We start from the raw sequence: 20,257 nt of genomic DNA, 5'->3' as shown, positions 1-20,257 counted from the left end.
AATACAAAATTTAAAAATACAGGAGTCTGGCACCACTCAGAATAAGTAGCTATTTTTATCACAATAATCCCTAAAACATCACTACATTATATATTATGTGTATAATTAATATAGTGATGATAGTTATAATGTCATATCACTGTATTAATGTATCACAATTAGCTTAGCATCATGGATGCTCATGTTTCTGACTGAATGAACACCATTCCAGAAAGAGTTTGCGACTAAATTCTAACGAAAAGCTTCAATTATTTGGTAAATTCACCAGTGTGGAGCATCTTATTCTGGCAGTTGTAGAAATAAGGCATTATATATCATTGTAAATATGCAAAGTATAGTGAAAATTTAGGTTACATTACATATATAGTCAAAATAGTAACCATGTTGAGGTAACTCTAGGTTTTAAGAAAAATTAATTCCTTGTTTTAAATAAAAACTAATATTACATTTCATGTAAAAGTTATTTCAAATTTTAAATTTAGATATTCTATATCAATGAGATACTTAAAGTTGATCTGATGAATTTAGGTCATATTTACCTTGTATAATTAATGATTTTATTCATTCAAATTAAAAAAAATTTAGCATGAATCAAACATCCAGACTAGGAATAGTTCCAATAGAAACAATTAAGTATGATTTAGAAAGACTGATAAAATAGCTATTGTATGTATCTTTAAACTATTTTATTTTATTTATATCAGTTTAATACTTTTTATACTTAACAAATACATTAATTTTAGTATGTCAAAGTATATTATAAATGGGAAAACTAAAATACCAAAAAGACTACATGATATCTCAGATTACGTGTTTAACTGGAACTTGAGTCAAAACTGAAAGTTAAGTATCTTCACATGCTAGTTACTTCTGTCTCCTAAGAGGAGTACACAATAAATACTACAAAGCGTTCAGTATTCATAAGTTTCTCTACCAGTTATGCATTATTTTCTAACAAACTATCCTAAAACATGTGCTTTAAAACAAAAATCTTATGATTGCATCCTATGATTCAGTGAGTTGACTGAGCAATTATTTTCTTGTCTATTCTGGGTTCTCTCTTATGTCTGAATTCTTCTAAATCAAAGATGTATTTATGTATCTGGAAGGTGCAAGGTAGCCCCACTCAGGCCAGGTAATTGGTCTGCTGGTTGACAGCTGGGGTACCTGGGTACTCCTCCACGAGGCCTTCCAACTCTCTTCCTTGCAAGGTGACCTCACGACAGCATTCCAGGAGGGCAGAGGCCAAAGCCACAAGGCTTTAAGACCTAGGATTTGAAATTTGTAGTGTCATTTCTGCCACATTCTTTTGATCAAAGCAAATTACAAGCTAGACTAGATTCAAAGAGTTGAGAAATGAATTTCACCACCTGATGGGAAGAGCAGCAAATTATTTGTGACCATATTCAGTATATTACAGGTTGTTAGTAAATCCAGCTTTCATTTTAATTGTTCTTACTTAAGCCATTAAAATTTGTAATTACTTACACATTTATATTTTACACATTTATATTTTACATTCATATTTCCGATAAATGTAATTGGAGTAATGTACTCTTTGTGATTGTTACCTAATTGTGTTCCTCTATAGTCTCCCATGACTATATAAAAATTTAGTATTACTATGTTTTTTCTATTAGAAAATATAAAATAAAATTTGTAAAAATATAAAAATTTTATTTTAATTCATAAACCATAATTATTATCAATTTATTACCCTTCTCAAAAATTGTATTTATTTTGCTTTAGATTAAGATTGAAAGGCATATTGAAATTTATGTTTATTTTTTAATCTAGAATGCAACTAATGAACTCACTAAACAGTCATCAAATGTGAAGTCTCTGAAATTTGAACTCCTAGCAAAAGAAGAACACATAAAGGAAATGCATGAAAAGTATGTTTTTCATATTTCTATCCATTGTGTTTGGTGCCACCTAGTGGTTATAAAATATCTTAAACTTTGCACCCCCCCAAAACAATACCAACACCGTTTAACAATGAAATTTTACTTTCTTAGTTCATGTGTAAGCCTAGATAAGATGTTAATGAATACAACATATAGCATGAGTACTGGCAATCTGGTTACTATTTCTTAACTAAAGTTAGAATATTTCATGTTAGATTTTCATTATTAAACTTTTAAAAAATTTGAACAAAAGTAAATTAATGGCTTCATATCTATGGACAGAAAATATGAAATTTGACCAAAATATATAGATTGATATTTAAATTGAGTTTAATATCTAAGCTTAATAAAGCCAAGGTAGAAAAAGAAATGATTTGCTTGTGTTTAAAATAACTGAAGTTACTTGTGTGTTTATTTTTTAAAAAGAACTTTAAAGCCGGGTGTGGTGGCACACACTTATTCAGGAGCACCAGCATTCAGGAGGCTGAGACCGAAGGATCATGGTTCGTGGACAGCCTCAGCTACTTAGTGAGGCTCTCCACAACTTAGTGAGACCCCATTTCAAAATAAATAAAAAATAGGGCAGGGGGTATAGCTCGGAGGTCAAATGCCCCTGGGTTCCATCCCCAGACCCACACACACACAAAAGAACTTTAAATGTTCTACTGAACTTAAATGATTTTCTTTACCTTTTTATAGAAAAAGTTTATTTTATTTAGTATATATATATATATATATAATGAAGCTTATAGGTAATAGCATATTTAGAAAGAACTCTAGTCATAACAGATAAATTAAAAATAATATTTATCTCATATACACCTGTGTATCACACAAGTAAAAATCACTTGAAATTGATATTAGCTGTTAAAACTATTTGACAACAGGACAACAGATTATTTTTAACTGAAAATAGCTTGAGATTCACTGATAGATTAATAGGTGGTCTTTCTTATTGTTTAACAGTAAGGACTTTAGAAGAACAGTCTTTGAAACTTGGCTCCTATACCTACTAGCTCTGTGCTTCATTTTAACAGCATTCATTCATAAGGTTCTTAGGAATAAATAAGTTAATGCATGTGAAACACTTTTACCAGTGACTGGAACATAATAAGCATTCAGTAAATGGTATTTATTGTCACTTTTATTATAATAGTAATACTTGTAGTAACAGTGGTTGTCACTGCACCTACAATATTATACTTAATATTTTATCATCATAAAATAAACTGATATGTGAATTCAATTTCGAATGGTATTAAATTGGAAGATATAAACCGGGCTTGGTGGCACATGCCTGTAATCACAGTACTTGGGAGGCTGAACAATAAGATTGCTGATTCAGGGCGAGCTTCAACTTAGCAAGATCCTCAACAACTCAATGAGACCCTACTTCAAACTAAAAAGTAGAAAGTACCAGGGGGTATAGCTCAGAGGTAAAGTACCAAAAAAAATTATCATGTTCAATTTTATCTTCTTTGCATATTATGATTTTACATGTTTATTAAAGTATAGGATAATTTCTTAACATTATTTGGCTTTTGGTTATCTCTATATATCACTTGAGTTTCTCTGTGCAATGCACAATTATTATGTCTTAATACTATTAAATTTGATGATTTAAATATGATTGTAGGTTTTCATAAATTTTAATAATTATTCCTAGTATTTATTTTGTTTTAATGTATATATGTAATTAACAACCAAGTCACATCCAGATTTTAGATTTTACTTAAAATTTGATGGAGGATGCATTAACTTTGTTAGATCCAGTGTCCAAATAAAAAGGCAGTGGTGTAACTTAGTGGTAGAACACCCCTGGATTCAATCCCCAGTACTGCAAATATACATGCTGGTATTAGAGGCATGTGCCTCTAATGTGCCATTATATTTTGAGTAATATATATATAATATATATAATATATAAATAGAATGTGATGTGGTTATTATAGTATTGCATATATACATTAAACCAGAAAAGGGTTAGCTGAGGATTATTTTAAGGTATTTATATGTATATATAAAACAGCAATATTTTATTCAGAGCAATTTATTTTACTTATAGTTTCATTAGCATCAGATAGTATTTAAAACTAACAGTAGATATAACACTGGATATTATATATAACCACTGTTAAAAGTATTTCCTATTTTCTGGTTTCTTCTATTATCTGGTTTCTTCTTTCCAGGATGTCTCGAATGGAAAGAGATATAACTATGAAAAGACATTTGATAGAGGACTTGAAATTTCGACAAAAAGTGAACTCAGAAAGTAATGAGAGTTTTAGTGAAATGTTAGAAAATCTTGAAAAGAAGGTATGAATTTTTATTTTCACTGACACTAAAAGTATCTTTTCCCATTGTATTTTATTGTTTTTACTTTTTAACTCAAATACACAATACTAATAAATGCTTAGACTGTGCTCTTACAGTATACACTTATAGATACAAAATTGTTACTTGCTCTGAAAGTACATTATTATTTGTTTCAGGATTCTAAAAATTTTACACAGAATATAAAGTTAGGTTTCTATTTGTAACTATCCATGAGAAAACAAGCTTAATTTTAAAAACTCTTTAATATTTCCAAATGCATAATTATATTTCATTCAGTATTTTGTTTTATTTAAAACATATTTTATAAGGATAAATCAAGCTTGCATTTTTAATAAAAATGATAGCCCACTAACTATAAGAATTCTTTAAAAGTGTACTTTTTTTCTATAAACTTAATTCAGTATATATGGGAAGAGAGTTTTATCTAAATCATTATATAATATATGACCCCAAACTAGAAATTTTTTGTTTAAAAACTAAAATGGTGCTATTTGCACTACTTATAAAGCAGCTTGTGATTTGGCATTCACTAAATGTTACCCACTCCTGAGAGAGCATCTCCCTTACTCTCCTTGTTAAAGTTGGAAATCTAAGTATCTTTTCACACACATAGATTTAAGAGAGAAAATTTTACATGAATGCGTCAAGTGAATATGGATTTTTTTCTTTTTCTTTCATTTATCCACATGAATTATAATTAATTCCTATAAGTTTTTCAGTGTTTGCATTTATATTTTGCATTTAATCTTTTAACTTTTGCATTTAACTTTTTACCTTCAGTAATCATTTGAGAGATAACTTTAGAATCTTTGGATAAGTAGTCATTTATCATTAGTGGTATTAAACTGAAAAAAATTTCTTGTGATATTCTTTGAAATATAATAGATGTGGTATTATTTATTACTCTATTACATATATTCATACATTTTTTTCAATTTTTGTTTTTGACTTAAGCATTGTCAGTTTTACTCATGAGTTTTACAAGCATAGTACTTGAATGTGATACCATTTTGAGATAATAAATAGAATTAGATCATTCATTTACTCATTCATTTCGTTTCTTTTTTTTTAAGTTTATTAGAAAGATAGAAATACAGAAAATAGAAATGCAGCCCCATGCCAGAGAGGCATGGAGGGGTGACTCGAAATGAATACACCCCATTTTGTTTCTGATGAAACAAATTCAGTTTACTACTAGGATGCCTTTACTAATAAGTACTTTTATCCATTTACTATAGGTAAAGACATTAACTGAAGAATGTTCTAATAAGAAGGTATCAATTGATTCACTAAAGCAAAGACTGAATGTTGCTGTGAAAGAGAAATCACAGTATGAACAAATGTATCAGAAAACTAAAGAGGATTTAGAAAAAAAAGTAAGTTTTTAGGATGTTTTAGTCTAGATATGGAATATAATGATGTCTTCTTCATTTTATACATCATCACCTATTTTCTCCCCCAAATACCATGATTACTTAAAATCTTCAGAAGTTGTGTGTGGTGGCACACACCTACAATACCAGTACTTGGGAGGCTGAAACAGGTGGATCAAGGGTCTGAAACTAGCCTCAGCAACTTCACAAGACCAGTTTTAAAATAAAAAGTAACAAAAAAAGGCTGGGGGTGTGTCTGAGAGGTAAAATGGTCCTGGATTCAATTTCCAGCACCACAAACCAAAAAAACTCCAATAACTACAGAGTATTGTACCTCTATAATAAAATTAATTTTACCTAAATAAAAATAAATATAGCTACTTTTCCAAATATAGTTATTAATTTTTAATTTTATGATTACTGATGTTTTGCAGGATCTCAAGCTTACTTTCCTAGTATCAAAAATAAATGAGACGGAATCTGCTATGGCAGAAATTGAAATAACAGCCTCCAAACAGCTTCAAGGATTAGCTCTGCAAAGTGAGCAGGTCCTAGAAGGTGCACAGAAGAAATTGCTGTTAGCCAATGAGAGAGTGGAAGAATTCACCATATTTGTGAAGGTTTGAATTATTTGTGGTTTGTTAACTTGTACATTTCTTCAGACTCTGGAGGCAGTGGTCTACTTCAGTTGGTTTGGGGAATACTATAGGTATTTTTTTTTTTCTTGCTTTACTAACCCACAACGCATTTTGTCTTACCCCATGTGTCTTATTATTATTTCTCTGTAAAAGACTTTTATAGTTTGAATTGAAAATTTTACACTGTATTTTTATATTTCTTTATTAAAATCAATTTAATAATGAAATTAGCATACTCAAAATAGGTTTAAGATGAAAGAATTAAATCATTTCCACTTTACTTTCATTTTGAAAATCACCCAGAAAGAACAATAGTTAGAAACTTACTCCAAATTCAGTTAAGCTATGCGATACCTGTATTCCCATCTGTAACTTTTAAGACATGGCATGGATAGAGGAATGGTAAATGACTTAGCAGACTAGAGCGAAGACAACTTAAGTTCCTGCAGGCAAGTGAAGCATAGATGTAAATTACCCTAAAAGCTTCAGATTCCCCCAAAGGCTTAGAAATTGGCTGTACAAGGGACCACCAAAGATGGGAATGCTTGAGGAGAAGAAAATATGGGGCCAAAGCAGGTTTGAAGGAGCTCTGTATTTTGCAATATTTCTCCCTTAGCCTGTGGTGAAGCTAGGAAGAAGCTCTGGATTCAAAGGTATCAGACACTAAGGGCTGGGAATCTGTGGCTGTTCTACCCCTTTTAACTCCAGGGTGAATTGTTCAAACCTTGTTTAGTGCCATTTGTTCTTCTTTGTATTATAATTAATAAGCAAATATATTGGCACTAGATAGACCATGATAAGTTCCTTAACAGTAGGAACAATATTTTATTAATCTTTACTCTCTATTGAGTGTATCATAGTGCCTTGGTACTATGGTAGAATAGGCACACAATAATGATCACTAACTAATCAGATTAAATTTTTATTAGGAATGTGAAATTTTAATGCTTGTCCTTTTGGCCTTTAAAAACAAGAACTGAAAGTTTTTTAGTAGGAAAGTAACTCCTTCATTTCTTCTGGTTTTCTCAAAATCATAATATTCTCTTTTCTTTTTTTATATATTTGATGAGATTGAGCTCTTCAGTCTTTTTCCCTTCAGATAGCATGTACTATTAAGAACAGTTATATCATAGTAGTAGATATTTATTTAAAATGTAAATATCTCAATTTATAAAATCTTCATGAAATGGACGTTTTAAAAAGTCTTCTTTTTATGGTACTGAAGATTGAATCTAGGAGTACACTACCACTGAGATTCAGCCCCAGACCTTTTTATTTTTTATTTTGAAAAAGACTTGCTAAGTTGCCCAGGCTGGCCTCAAGTTTGGGATCCTTCTGTTTTGGTCTCCCAGGTCCTGGGATTACAGGCACGTACCCCCTTGCCCAGTTTAAATGTCCTCTTTTAAAGTAAAATAACTTCAGAACTTACTGTCTTTTTTTCTCTATGATCCACCATCATTTGAACCACTCATTCAGAAATATTATTTTTAAAATACTAATATGTTAGTGTCCTTAAATCAAGTCTTTTTATGGTTCCTCTTTTAAAAAAGGTTAGTTAGACATCTCTTAAGGTGCCATTAGAAAAGATATTCTGCTCAGAATAGTAGAATATCTTTAAATGTCCTTAGATGTTGATTTTATTTATAAGTAATAACATTCCTGGGATTGTAGCTTGTTTATAAATTGGCAAATAATGAGCTTTATCTATAATGTCACTTCTCATTACCCTAAAAATAGTAACCTACAAAATTGTATGCCATTGTTCATAGTACCACAAGGAAATATCTTACTTTTGTTTCTTTGGAAATCAGAGATACTTTGGGAGTCTTCTCATTTTAATACTTGAAAAATGAATGAAATAAAACATTTATATTTTTAAATGAAGGTTTCAGTTGGTGTGAAATCAAACCAATAAGGCTTGCCTCAGAGGACCATTAATGATTACAAAGCATTAATTTTAGTAATAATTTACCTTTTCCTGTTTTAAAATGTCATTTTCTTCCAAATGCTGGTTGAATAAGCTCACCATTTAACTTATGATGAACATTCTCACTGAATATAACAACTGTTTTACTCATATGTAAAACCTTTTATTATGACTTATTACCTTAATAAACCATTATTTTCCTGTCTTCTAGTCAGCTTAGAGTTTTATTTGCTACATTCTAGCTATAGTTTATAATATAAAATATATAATTATAATATTTACTCAAAATGCTAATTAATTTCCTGAAATAATTTTTGAAAATGACATTTTAAAGAGGATAAGTAAAAACCAGAAGATTTTGTGACAGAAAAATGAATTTCATAACTAGATATCTGATTATTATATACTTGGTAAGATTTTATTACCTTTGCAATAAAATAATGAGTGTATTTTTCCACACAGATTGGGTTAACAAACTTTTTAATTATGTTCAATAATATGAATGGTATTGAATGATGAAAAATCTAAAGTGTGGTTATTCAAGGTTGTAACATATTAGTTTTTTATGTTGTCCACCAACCATGATAGTGTAGCTGTCTTACTAGATGAATTCAGAATCCGTATGGTTTCATGGCTTTTTTTATTAACATTTTAAGGATTATATATTAGGGAACAATCATATATATGAATAAACCATATTTATTTCTCTTTCAGAACTTGTACACTTTGTTTCAACTTGGGGTTTAGATTGCCTACATCAGAACCATGTTCTCTTGTGTTTCAGTGAGCATTCTCACTGCTGTGATCCAACACCTGACAAAACCTAGAACAAGAAAGATTTGTTTGCTTATGGTTCTAAAGACTTTAGTCCAGATATGTTGTCACTTTATGCCTGCCACCAAACAGAAACAGGGGCTATTGATCCTCAGGGCATGATGGTGAGGAGCAGAGTAGAGAAACAGAGCTTGTTACCAGTTTATTGGTGACAGGAGAGAGAAAAGAACCAGAAGCTACTGTATCAGCCTTCCCAGAAAGCACTGTCCTGGGCCATGTCCCCAGCTGCCTCTCCCAGCAACCTGCAGTACCTACTGCATGTGATCTGGAGAACAGTCTAAATCCAAACCATAATATCTTATATTTAAATAAAATTAAAGTGCATAATATTGGGCCCCAAATCTATCAAATCAGACTCTCAGTTGGGTAGTACTCAATAATCTGCATTTTATAAATTAACTGAATGATTACTATATGTACATAATTTTGGAAGCATTGCCTTAAATTGTTTTAAATAGTTGGATCTATGTAACCATATATATTATAGATGTAACTATAGATATATTAGAGGGCATATATAGAGCTGATATATTTAAATATATATCAGCTTAGCACTTAGTAACACCCTTTACAGCTCATAGCATCTAATGGTAATTTGACATTTGTTTTTCTTGTCTGTATTTTTAGGCCAGTGTATAGTTGTATAGTTGCACTTGCACTACTTTTGCTATTTAATCAGTTTTTTTAAGTCAAGGGACACTAGCAAATTGATGCCAAACTCAGAAACACTGGCAAAGGCTGGTTGGTTGAGTCTTAAAGAAAAGGATGATCAACACTTTTTCTTTCTTATACGATGACACTAGGACTAGGCAGACCTGCTTGGGAGCTACCATCTGAGGCAGCATACCACAAACAACCTCTTGATCTACTTCCCTGGGTGCATTAGATCTGAGCTTCCACCTTTTTAAAAATTTAAGACCTTCCATAAACGAATGCTGTCCTGCCTGGTATTTGATCTTTCCTACTTCCATTCATGATGAGTTCATGTATGCCTTTGCTCAAGTTTTACTTCTCACCCCAAGTGCCTCTTCTCTTCTCCTTGCTTTCTTCTTCAGAGCTAGCTTCATGCCTTCCTCTTGAATCCTTCCTTTAAGTCTGTGGTCAAGAGGATAGAGCTCAATTCTAATACGTACTAGCTGTATGACCTCAGACAAGCAACTGTGTACTCCAGTTTCCCCTCTAATAAGTGATTGTAATAATGGGACATTCTTGGGATAGGACTTGCATTATTATATCTAAAGTTTGGAAGATTGCCTAATATATCATAAGTGATATCTACATAGAAACTATTATTATAGTAGTAGTAGAATAGTTCTTATTTGTCTCCTTATAATATCTATCTACCTCATAAATTAACACATATTATAAATGTTTATATTTTCCTTTTTGTTTTAACTAGATTATAGCCAACCTGAGGGCAGTAACATTGTCGTTTATTTTCCTCAAAGTATTGGCACATAATTAGGTTCCTCACACTCTTGAGGAATTGACTTTATATCTGCTTTAAGAATCGGACTGAGCCAGATGCAGTGGCATTAGTCATAGTACTTGGGAAGCTGAGACAGGAGAATCGCAAGTTCAATGCCAACCTTAGATAATATAGCAAGACTCTGTTTCAAAATAAAAAAAGGGGCTGGGAATATAGCTCAGAGTTAGAATGCCTTTGGGTTTAATCCCCATTTCAAAATAAAAAAAGGAATGCTAATGGATGAAAGAATAGTACAGTGTGAATAATCACTTCTCAGATTGAAGGCTCTGTGAAGACAAAAACTAAGTTCATTGCTTAACAAACCATGTTTATTAAGGAAAGTGCATAGTTTCTGTATGGAGCATTATAATCATCAGGACTCATTCTATACAGAACTTAACTAGAGTACCATGTACACCAAAGTACTAATAAATATTATTAGTGGTATTAATAGTATTAATGTTTGTTCTGGCCCTGTTGTGGAATCTATGTTCCCTTTAGTCTTTTCATTTATTCATAGGGCACAACCAGATTATAGAAGAGGTGGAGTAGCCATCTGTTCTAGATCTAGTCTTGAATATGGAATTTTGCCCTGGGGTGAAATCAAGTGTTTTGAGCATCTGGGCTGGATATATGTGGCAGAGCTGAGGCTTTGAATTCTCCTAATAACTGAATCAAACACACAAGGGAAATTTCTATAAGTATTTGCTCAGTTTGACTCAGCCCTGATATATAGGCTAGTTAATGTGCTTGTGTGTGAGAGTCATATGCCAAGTTCTATCTTCTCAATTGTTTTTTGTTAGCTGTGAAATAAATACAGCCAACAAACAATATTTATCTAGAAGCTTAAGTGGTCTCATTATTAGTATGTACTTGCTTTGGTAAGTTTTATATGATGTTATGGGCATATGAATTTCTGTGTTAGTATAAATATTTGTGAAGCATTATAATCTTATTTTTACATATATAATTGTTAAAACTTTGGCACTCATCTAGTCTCTTACTTATGATTTTTAAACAATTGTATGACATAATTCAAATTGAATTAACTCTTTTGAATCTTATTATTATGCTAAATAAGGAAAATTACAGTCATTTTTGGTGAAGTTTTCAATGAAAACACATTACCTTAAGTGGGTGAATTTAAGTAAATTATATCTTGATAAAGATGTCTAAAAATCTGTTAAAACACACATAATACCTGTGTACTCCCTATTTCTTGCCATATGATGTGCAGTGGCATATTCCTATAATCACAGTACCTAGGAGGCTGAGATAGGAGTATCATTAGATCCAGGTAAGACTCAGCATTTTAGTGAAATCCTCAGCAGTTTAGAAAAGCCCTTTGTGAATTTTGAAATTTTAGCAATTTCAAAATTGCAAAATAGCAATTGCAAAATAACAATTTCAAATTTTTGAAAAATTAGCAATTTAAAAAAAATAAAAATATTAATGCTGAGGGCCCCAAAACATTGAACACAAAAAGATCTATCTCAGGAAACTTATACTTAAATTGTAAAAAGTCAAAATAAAAAAAAATTGGAAGTGCTCCTTTTGAAAGAAGTACTGTGTGTCTGTATGTCTCTATTTCCCTGAACTTCATCATGATGTGTGATTACAATGTACCAATTAAAAAAAGAAGTAAGTGACATGCAGGGGAACCACCATAAGAAAGGAAACCTCTAGGCACGTACTACCACACGTTCTTGTCATCCCAGTACTTGGGAAGCTGAGACCGGAGGATCACAGATTCAAGGCCAGTGTAACTTAGACTCTTTCAAAATAAAAAAATAAAAATGGGTGTAGCTCAGTCGTAGAATACCCATGGATTTAATCTCCAGTACCACAAAACAAAGGAAAGACTTCCATTAAACTACCAGGGAATTTCTCAATAGAAATCTTGCAGTTCAGGAGAATATGGGATAATGTATTCAATATGTTGAAAGAAATAAGATTCCAGCCAAGAATTCTGTAGCCAGAAAAATTGTCCCTCAGAATCAGGAGCAAAGACTTTCTCAAACAAATGAGGTAGAAGAAATTTATGGCCACTAGACATGCCTTAAAAGGAAAGCTGGAGAGTTCTTTGAAACGAAATGAAAGGTCTCTACTTGATAAAGCTAAATATAGTCAAGGAATTTTCTAATATTATAAAGCTGTTGAAAATAACTTTCAAATCTGAAAAAATTTAAAGTATTAAAACTATAATAACAATAATTTGATATTAAACATACAATATAAAGTATATAAGTTATAATAGTAATCTAAAATGTGAGGAGAAAAGCTTAGAGATTTTGTATGTGATTAATATTAACAGCTTAAAATAGAAAATTATAACTAATTATAAGATATTTTATATAAGCCTCACAATGCTGACAAAGTAAAACTCTGAAATAGATAAATTAATAAGAGAAAAGAATCAAATTATGCAAAAAAGGAAGTCATCAAATCACAAAGGAAGGTGCCAAAAGATAATTTTAAAAAAAGGGACAACAGTTTAAAAAATAACAAAATAGAAATGGTAGTTTTTACCTAGTTGTAATCACTTTAAATGTAAATAGACTAAAGTGGGCATAGTGGCACATACCTGCAATCCCAATACTTGGGAGGCTGAGACAGGAGGCTCTGAGGTTCAAGGCCAGTCTCAGAAACTTAAAGAGATGATTTCAAAATTAAAAGAATACAGGACTGGGTGTGTAGCTCACAGTTTAATCCCCCTGGGTTTAGTACTCAATACCAGAAAAAAAAAAATAGAATAGCTGAATAAATAAAAAGTAAAATTCAGCAATGTGCTACCTACCAAACACTTATCTTAGCTTTAAAGATACATTTTGACTGAATGTGAAGGGATAGGAAAAGTTAGTCCACGTAAATGATAATGGCTATATTTAGAGAAAATGGACTCTAAATAATAAACAGTCAAAAAAGTAAATGAAAGTCATTATGTAAGGATAAATTGGTCAATTAATCAAGAAAATAGAAGTTACAAGTATTTATGCACCAAACATTAGAACACCTAAATAGATAAAACAAATACAATCACAACTGAAAGAAGAAATAAAGCACGATATATTACTAGTAAAGGACTTTAGTACCTTACTCTCAAACAATAGGGAGAACATTCTGGAAGAAAATTCATAAAGAAAGAATGTATTTGAACAACACTGTAGACCAGACAGACACCGAAGATTCCATCCATTAGCAGCAGGTATACATTAAGTGCATATAATAGTCTCCAGGGTAGGTTAGATAGGATATGCCACAAAAAAAATTTAACAAATTCAAGAAGACGGAAATCATATCAAGTGTTTTTGATACTTAGTATGATACTAAAAATCAATAATTAGAGAAAAATTGGAAAATTTATAAATACGTGGAAATTAACACAGTTCTGAATAACAAGTCAAAAAAGAATAAAAATGAAAATTGAAAATATATTTTGAGGGTAAATAAAATGCAAAGACAACATGTCAAAACGGTATGGGATGCAGCAAAAGAAATTTCCAAGAGACAAGAGTTATAAGCTATCAGCTATAAAACACCTACATTAAGAAAAAAAAAACTCAAATAAACAACCTAACTTTATACCTTTAAAAAAAAATGAAGAGCTAAGCCCAAAGTTTGCAGAAGGAAATAATAAAGCCTAAAGAAGATATAGGTCAGATTAAGTACAGAAAAATAATACAAAAGGTCAGTGAAACTAAGCTGATTTTTTAAAAAGCTAAAACTGACACCTTTAGCTAGACTAAGAAAAAGAGAACTGAAAATTACAGTTGAAATAAGAGAGATTTCAACTGATACCAGAGAAATACAAAGAATCATAAGAGAATACTGTGACAATTACATGTCAAGAAATTAGATGACATATAAAAAATGGAAACTCCTAGTGCCATACCATCTGCCAACACTGAATCACAAAGAAATACAGAATCTGAAGAGACCAATAGTAAGTAAAACAATTGAATCAGTAATCAAAAACCTCCTAGTGAACTCTGAAAAACGTTTAAAGAAAATTAATGCCACTCTTTTCCACACTCTTCCAAAATATTGAAGAAAGTGGAACATTTCTAAACTTCATTCACACAGCCAACATTACACTGATAGTAAAGTCAGATAAGGACACTACAAGAAAAGACAATTATGGACCTATTTCACTGATGAACACAGATGCAATAATACTCTAAAAAATACTAGCAAACTTAATTCAAGAGCACCTTAAAAATACCATACACAAAGTTGGGCATGGTGGTGCATGCTCGTAATCCCAGCATTTGGGAGGCTGATACCAGAGGATCATGGTTCACAGACAGCCTCAACTACTTTGCGAGGCCCTCCGCAACTTAGTGAGAACCTGTTTCAAAATAATAAAAAGAATAGGGCAGAGGGTGTAGCTTGGAGGTCAAATGCCCTTGGGTTCCATCCCCAGACCCACAAAAACAAAACAAAACAAAACAAAAATACAGAATAATCAAGTGGGATGTATCCAAGATGCAGAAATGGTTCAACCATATGCAAATTAACAAATGTGATATACCACATTAGGTGAATGAAAGGTAAAAATCATGATCACTCAATAGATGTAGAGAAAGATTTTGAGAAAATTCAACAACCTTTAATAATTAAAAAAATCCTCAACAAATTGGTGTAGAAAAAATATATCTTAACACAATAAAAGCCATCCATGACCATTAACATCACACTAAACAGTGAAAAGATGAAAGTGGTTCTCTCAAGATTAGGAACAAGATGAAGATGCCTCGTCTCATCACTTTTATTTAACATAGTACTGGAAATTCTTACCAGAGAAATTAGTCAAGAAAAAAAACTTAAAAGGTATTCAAATCATGAAGGAAGAAGTAAAAATGTTTATTTACAGATTATATTATTATACATATAGAAACCCTAAAGATGCCACCAAAAACTGTTGGAATTAATTAAATTAGTAAAGTTGCAGGTTACAGTATCAACCTGAAAAAATCAGTTGTTTCTGTACACAGACAACAAACTCTCTGAAAAAGAAATAAGAAAAATAATTTAATTTACAATGGTAACCAAGAAGAAAGTGAGAAAGAAACCAAAATTTAAATTTAACCAAAAATATAAAAGATTTATTTACTAAAAACTAAGTCACTTATGAAAGAAATTGAAGAAAACACAAATAAATAAAAAGAGATTCTATGTTCATGGATTTGAAGAATTAATTGTGTTACAATGACCTAGTAACCAAAGTAATCTATAAATTTATTTCAATTCCTATGAAGATTCCAATAACATTTTTTAATGGAGAAAATAACAAGACTCATATTGGAACCACAAAAGACCTTAAATAGATACAGCAATGATGAACAGGAGGAATAAAATTGGAGGCATTATACTTTTTGGCTTAAAGCTGTATTACAAAGCTATAGTAATCAGAACAGCATAATACTGGGATAAAAACTCACATAGACCAATAGAGTAGAGAACTCAAAAATAAATCCATGAATATACAGCCAATTAACATTTGAAAAAGGCACCAAGAATATGCAGTGTAGAAGGAATAGTTTCTTCAATAAATGGTGTTAATGAAATAGAATACCCCCATGTAACAAAATGGAATTAGACCCCTATCTTCACCACTTGACAAATGTTAACTAGAAATGGATTAAACAAAAATATAATATTCTGATATCATAGTGTATCCAAATGCATGTATAATAACAGCACAAATCACAATAGCCAAATTATGGAACCAACCTACGTGTCCACTAACAGATGAATGTATTACAAAATTATGAGACATACACACAATGGAATTCTATTCAGCATTCAAGAATAACAAAATAATGTCATTTGCAGGAAAATGGGTGGACCTAGAAAACATTATGTTAAGTGAGATTAGCGAGTCACAGACAGTGAAGGGTCATATGTGTTCTCTCATATGTGGAGGCTAAGGAGCAACTGGGATACCAGAGGGACTTAGAATGAGAGAAACTCCAGTGGATCTAGGGAGTTGGTCTAGGAGAAAGGAAAGATCAATGAAGAAATCGTGCCCATAGACATGTACGTACATGAGAATACCAGTGCCAATCTCAGTATTCTGTAGGGGGAAGGAGGATGAGGATGGAGCCAGGGGAAAGCCTATCAAGTGCTGAGTGAATGTGTGTCACTGTAACTATGAACTACATTATGATGTAAGACTAAAAGACACCAATAGAAGTATAAACCTGAAACCTTAATTCCTAAAATATAGGGAAGTAAAGGGAAAAAACTTCATGGCATTCACTTGGCATTTTTTTATATGACTTCAAAAGCATAAGCAATAAAATGGAAGGACCTGGAGAACCATATGTTAAATGAGATTAGCCAGTCTCAGTAAGTGAAGGACCATATGTTCTCTCTAATATGCAGAATCTAGGGAGTAAATGGGTTAAAAGAGGGACTCCAGAAATGGAGAAACCTCAGTAGAACCAAGGAGGTGGTCCAGGGGAAAGAGATGGGGAAGAGTGGGGATCAATAAAGAATTACTACCATCAGCTCTATGTACATATATGAAAATACCAGTGCCAATCTCACTGACCCTGTATGGGGAGGGACCAGGGGAGGCCCACCAAGTGCTGTGTGCATGTATGTCACTGTCAACATGATTTACATTATGATGTAAGACTATAGTGCACCAATAAACATATATAAAGTTAGATAAACGTTACTATCTCTCTGAAAAAATAAAAGCAGAAATAACCTGGGGGGCTGGGACAGAAGGGTCACAGGTTTGTGGCCAGCCTCAGTAATTTATCATGACTGTTTTAAACTAAAAAGGGCTGAGGGTTTAATTCCTAGTAATAAAATAAAATAAAATAAAGTAAGGAAGAAATAAATAAGTGGGACTAAAAGGCTCTTGCCTAGCACAGGAAACAATCAACAAAACTAAAAGGCAACTAGAAATTGAACAAAATATTTGCAAACCACATCCCCGATGAAGGTTACTATCCAAAATACATAGGAGACTCATCAGTACAATAGCAAAACTGCAGATAATCCAAATAAAAAACAAAGGTCCTAATAGAAATATCTTCAAAGAAGAGTTTCAAATGGCCAAGAGATGCTTGAAAAAGTGCTCAGCATCATAAATCATCAGGGGGATCAAAATCAAAACCTCTGCCAGGCGTGGTGGCACACGCTTGTAATCCCAGCACTGGGGAGGCTGAGACAGGAGGATCGCGTAGGTTTGAAACCAGCCGCAGCTACTTAGTGAGACCCTGTTTTCAAATAAAATATATAAAAAAAATAGGTCTGGGAGTACAGCCCAGAGGTAGAAAGCCCCTGGGTTCCACCCCCAGTGCCACCAAAAAAAAAAAAAAAAAGCCAGGCGTGGTGACACACACTTGTAATCCCCGCGCTTGGGAGGAGGAGACAGGAGGATCATGCAGGTTCGAAGCCAGCGCTGGCTTAAAAAACCCTGTTTCCAAAAAAAAAGTATAAAAATAGGTCTGGGAGTGTAGCCCGGAGGTAGAAGGGTTTCCAGGAACCTCAGTAACACACACACACAAAAAAAAAGAAAGAAAAGCTCCAAAATCTTGCAAGTAAGGCTGAGAACTGACTGGGATGGGATACAAGTGAAGGCTTCACAGTGATATCTGGGTATAGGATACCAGGTTTTCATTTGTACATGCTCATAAAACTATACAATAAGACATGTATTTAATAGTATATAAATTTTACCACAAACTAGTAAAGATAAATATTAATAAATATTCATCTTTAGTTAATGATATCCAGTCTGTGGTGTTTGGAGGTGAATCATACAGTTTCTTCAACTTTTCTTTGAAGTCCCTCCACAAAATAATATGGACTGTTGAATGAATACATGATAAAGCAAGAATAGGAAAAGTTCATTGTTGTATATATACTTGGTAAGTATATGTGCAGGAAACACTTCTGCATACTTGAAATTTTTCATAATAAAATATAGTTTAATGCCATTTGGAAAATACAGACTTGATCATAGAGGGGTAAAATCAGCATTTCTTCCTTCTCTTCCTGGGACTCATGCAACAAACAAAAAGAGTGAAAAACCAAAATTCTGTACCTTATTATGACAAAACTAGTTCATAGCTAAAATTCTGCACTTCAAAATATGTGGGAGAAGCTGGGAGAGTAAAATAGAAAATAAAAATGGGAAAATAGGAAATAAAATTGTATATATAATTGACTTTGAAGAAACTGGAGAGTAAACAACTACATACCTATAACAAACAAAAAAATTTTAGTAGCTAAGTGTATGATAGTAGTCTTTGTATGTATAAGCAATAATCAATATTATAATCAGCAAAAGTAAAATAAAATACTCAGGAATTAATTATTTTATAAAAGTAACATTTAAAAATGTTGTATAGAAGCAAATTAAAGATTTGAACAAATGGAAAGGAATACTGTGTTCTTTGATTAGGAAGATTCACATCTTATAGTGTTAAAATCATCAAAATAAAACCGGGCGTGGTGGCGCACGCTTGTAATCCCCGTGCTTGGGAGGCAGAGACAAGAGGATCGCGCAGGTTCGAAGCCAGCCGCACGTGCTGGCTTAGGAGACCCTGTTTCCAAATAAAAAAAATAAATGTAAAAATAGGTCTGGGAGTGTAGGCCGGAGGTAGAAGGGCTTCCAGGAACCCCCGTACCACCCCCCAAAAAAAAAAAATCATCAAAATAAAATTTAATATGACTCAAAATTATCTGTAAGATTTAGAAAGGAAGAGATCCATTCAAACCAAATCTAAAATTAGTATGAAAAATTAAATAAATAAACATCACCAAAAAATCAGAAAAAGAAAAGTAATGAGAGAGCTAGCTCCCAAAGATGTTAAAATCAGTTGTATAATATTTCAATAATTAAAATGTACTATATTGTTTTACTATTAAAAAAATTGTAATCAGGAACCCTAAAAACTCCCCTAAATATTTAAGAAGTGGGAGAAAGATGGGCTTATATTTAAAACTGAAAAATAAAAACTAAAAGCCAAAAACAAAAATTTGTGGTTGGAAAGTACCTTATTTATACCACACTGTGGAGAATGCTTTTTTTTTATTCTTTTGTTGGTGCGTCATAGTCCTGCATCATAATGTAGTTCATAGGGATGTGGACACACATGCACACAGTACTTGGTGGGCTCTCCTCCAGCTCCCTCCCCATTTCCCCCTTCCCCATTCAGCGCATTGAGAGTGACATTGCTATTCTCACATATGTACATAATGTCTATGGAAGTGATTCCTTCATTGATACTCCCTGAAATAAAATAAGGAAACATAAAAATAAGTAAAATAAAATACAGTGAAAAATCAAATTTCACTAGAACACCAGATTAGTATTTTGCTAATGCTTAGAAAAACAAGTATTTTCTTACATTTACATTCATAAATTGGTAGTATCTTCGGGGGTAGGGATAAAATTAAATATCAGCTAACCAAATTATAATTCTATAAATATCAATATTTAGTGCAATCACATAGCAAAGGATTGAAAATAGCTTAAACATCCGACTAAACTGCTCTCAGCTCACAAATCCATGCAGTGAAACAGAACTCTTTCCCTCCAGAGTAAAGGGTATCTTTTTTCTTTTCCACATGTAGCAGTGGATGAGCTAGCGTTTATTGAATTTTCAAAGGGAACACCTAAAGACTTTGTGAGGCAATCCTAGCTTTGTTATGGTTTGTTTTCAATTCATCATGGTTATCTTGTCGACACATAATTGTACTATTAGCCTACTTGTCTTTCTCAAATCCTTCCAAAACCATTTCTAATC

The 20,257-nt window shown here is 32.2% G+C and overlaps 1 protein-coding gene across 3 annotated transcripts in view; it reads left to right on the top strand.

The window, feature by feature from the left end:
- The window catches only part of CNTLN (centlein), a gene marked incomplete at both ends in the record, with an annotated part of 264,859 nt that overhangs the window by 225,895 nt on the left and 18,707 nt on the right, over positions 1-20,257 (top strand). For all 3 annotated transcript variants that reach the window (XM_080708552.1, XM_080708551.1, XM_080708550.1), the window contains 4 exons: positions 1,798-1,895; positions 4,097-4,223; positions 5,483-5,620; positions 6,052-6,237. In XM_080708552.1, the coding sequence (XP_080564678.1) occupies positions 1,798-1,895; positions 4,097-4,223; positions 5,483-5,620; positions 6,052-6,237 (549 nt within the window). The remainder of the gene's footprint in view (positions 1-1,797; positions 1,896-4,096; positions 4,224-5,482; positions 5,621-6,051; positions 6,238-20,257) is intronic.

The sequence above is a fragment of the Muscardinus avellanarius genome (assembly GCF_963383645.1).
Source record: "Muscardinus avellanarius genome assembly, chromosome: 13".
Lineage (NCBI taxonomy): Eukaryota > Metazoa > Chordata > Mammalia > Rodentia > Gliridae > Muscardinus > Muscardinus avellanarius.
This window is presented reverse-complemented; position numbering and strand designations above follow the sequence as displayed.